General features: G+C 49.8%; 1 protein-coding gene across 1 annotated transcript in view; it reads left to right on the forward strand.

Annotated features, from left to right (window-relative positions):
• Positions 1 to 525: 525 nt before the first annotated feature.
• Positions 526 to 2,690, forward strand: part of LOC110452998 (neurofilament heavy polypeptide-like) — a 53,553-nt gene continuing 51,388 nt past the window's right edge. Inside the window, exon 1 of the mRNA XM_021501787.1 lies at positions 526 to 601. Within this exon, the coding sequence (XP_021357462.1) occupies positions 526 to 601 (76 nt within the window). The remainder of the gene's footprint in view (positions 602 to 2,690) is intronic.

A 2,690-nucleotide genomic window follows, 5' to 3' on the forward strand; every position in this document is an offset into this window, starting at 1 on the left:
AGGTCACTGTTCTGTGGATAACTGACTCCGGCCACTGTTCTGTGGATACTTGTCTCCGGCCACTGTTCTAAGTATGCTTGTCTTCAGTCACTATTCTATGGATACCTGACCCCGGCCACTGTTCTGTGGATACCTGACTCCAGCCACTGTTCTGTGGATACTTGACTCTGGCCACTGTTCTGTGGATATTTGACTCCGGTCACCGTTCTGTGGATACTTGACTCTGGCCTCTGTTCTGTGGATACTTAACTCAAGTCACTGTTCTATGGATACCTGACTCCGACCACTGTTCTGTGGATAACTGACTCCAGTCACTGTTCTGTGGATACCTGACTCCGGTCACTGTTCTGTGGATACCTGACTCCGGTCACTGTTCTATGGATACCTGACTCCGACCACTGTTCTGAGGATAACTGACTCCAGTCACTGTTCTGGGGATACCTGACTCCGGGCACTGTTCTGTGGATACCTGACTCCAGCCACTGTTCTGTGGATATTTGACTCCGGTCACTGTTCTGTGGATACATGACTCCGGTCACTAATCTGTGGATACTTGACTTCGCTGTTCTGTGGATACTTGACTCTGGCCACTGTTCTGTGGGTACTTGACTCTGGCCACTGTTCTGTGGGTACTTGACTCTGGCCACTGTTCTGTGGATACCTGACTCTGGCCACTGTTCTGTGGATACTTGTCTCCGGGCACTGTTCTAAGTATACTTGTCTCCAGGCAATAGTCTGTTCTGTGGATACCTGACTCCGGCCACTGTTCTGTGGATTTCTGACTCCGGCCACTGTTCTGTGGATACTTGTCTCCTGTCACTGTTCTGTGGATACCTGACTCCGGTCACTGTTCTATGGATACCTGACTCCGGTCACTGTTCTGTGGATTCCTGACTCCAGTCACTGTTCTGTGGATACCTGACTCCAGCCACTGTTCTGTGGATATTTGACTCCGGTCACTGTTCTGTGGATACTTGACTCTGGCCTCTGTTCTGTGGAGACTTAACTCAGGTCACTGTTCTATGGATACCTGACTCCGGTCACTGTTCTGTGGATAACTGACTCCGGTCACTGTTCTGTGGATATTTGACTCTGGCCACTGTTCTGTGGATACCTGACTCTGGTCACTGTTCTATGGATACCTGACTCCGGTCACTGTTCTGTGGATTCCTGACTCCAGTCACTGTTCTGTGGATACCTGACTCCGACCACTGTTCTGTGGAGAACTGACTCCAGTCACTGTTCTGTGGATATCTGACTCCGGCCACTGTTCTGTGGATAACTGACTCCGGCCACTGTTCTGTGGATACTTGACTCCGGCCACTGTTCTGTGGATACTTGACTCTGGCCTCTGTTCTGTGGAGACTTAACTCAGGTCACTGTTCTATGGATACCTGACTCCGACCACTGTTCTGTGGAGAACTGACTCCAGTCACTGTTCTGTGGATACCTGTCTCCGGCCACTGTTCTAAGTATACTTGTCTTCAGTCACTATTCTATGGATAGCTGACTCCGGCCACTGTTCTGTGGATAACTGACTCCGGTCACTGTTCTGTGGATAACTGACTCCGGTCACTGTTCTGTGGATATTTGACTCTGGCCACTGTTCTGTGGATATTTGACTCCGGTCACTGTTCTGTGGATACTTGACTCTGGCCGCTGTTCTGTGGATACCTGACTCTGGCCACTGTTCTGTGGATACTTGTCTCCGGGCACTGTTCTAAGTATACTTGTCTCCAGTCAATATTCTGTTCTGTGGATACCTGACTCCGGCCACTGTTCTGTGGATACTTGTCTCCGGCCACTGTTCTAAGTATACTTGTCTTCAGTCACTATTCTATGGATACCTGACTCCGGCCACTGTTCTGTGGATTTCTGACTCCGGCCACTGTTCTGTGGATAATTGACTCTGGTCACTGTTCTATGGATACCTGACTCCGACCACTGTCCTGTGGATAACTGACTCCAGTCACTGTTCTGTGAATACCTGACTCCGGTCACTGTTCTGTGGATACTTGACTCTGGTCACTGTTCTGTGGATACTTGACTCTGGCCGCTGTTCTGTGGATACCTGACTCTGGCCACTGTTCTGTGGATACTTGTCTCAGGCCACTGTTCTAAGTATACTTGTCTTCAGGCACTATTCTATGGATACCTGACTCCGGCCACTGTTCTGTGGATACTTGTCTCCTGTCACTGTTCTGTGGATACCTGACTCCGGGGAATGTTCTGTGGATACCTGACTCCAGCCACTGTTCTGTGGATACTTGACTCTGGCCTCTGTTCTGTGGATACTTAACTCAGGTCACTGTGGATACTTGACTCTGGCCACTGTTCTGTGGATATTTGACTCCGGTCGCCGTTCTGTGGATACTTGACTCTGGCCTCTGTTCTGTGGATACTTAACTCAGGTCACTGTTCTATGGATACCTGACTCCGACCACTGTTCTGTGGATAACTGACTCCAGTCACTGTTCTGTGGATACCTGACTCCGGACACTGTTCTGTGGATACCTGACTCCAGTCACTGTTCTGTGGATAACTGACTCTGGTCACTGTTCTGTGGATATCTGACTTCGGCCACTGTTCTGTGGATACCTGACTCCGGCCACTGTTCTGTGGATATCTGACTCCGGCCACTGTTCTGTGGATACCTGACTCCGGTCACTGTTCTGTGGATACCTGACTCC

The sequence above is a fragment of the Mizuhopecten yessoensis genome, unplaced genomic scaffold (assembly GCF_002113885.1).
Source record: "Mizuhopecten yessoensis strain PY_sf001 unplaced genomic scaffold, ASM211388v2 scaffold7055, whole genome shotgun sequence".
NCBI lineage: Eukaryota > Metazoa > Mollusca > Bivalvia > Pectinida > Pectinidae > Mizuhopecten > Mizuhopecten yessoensis.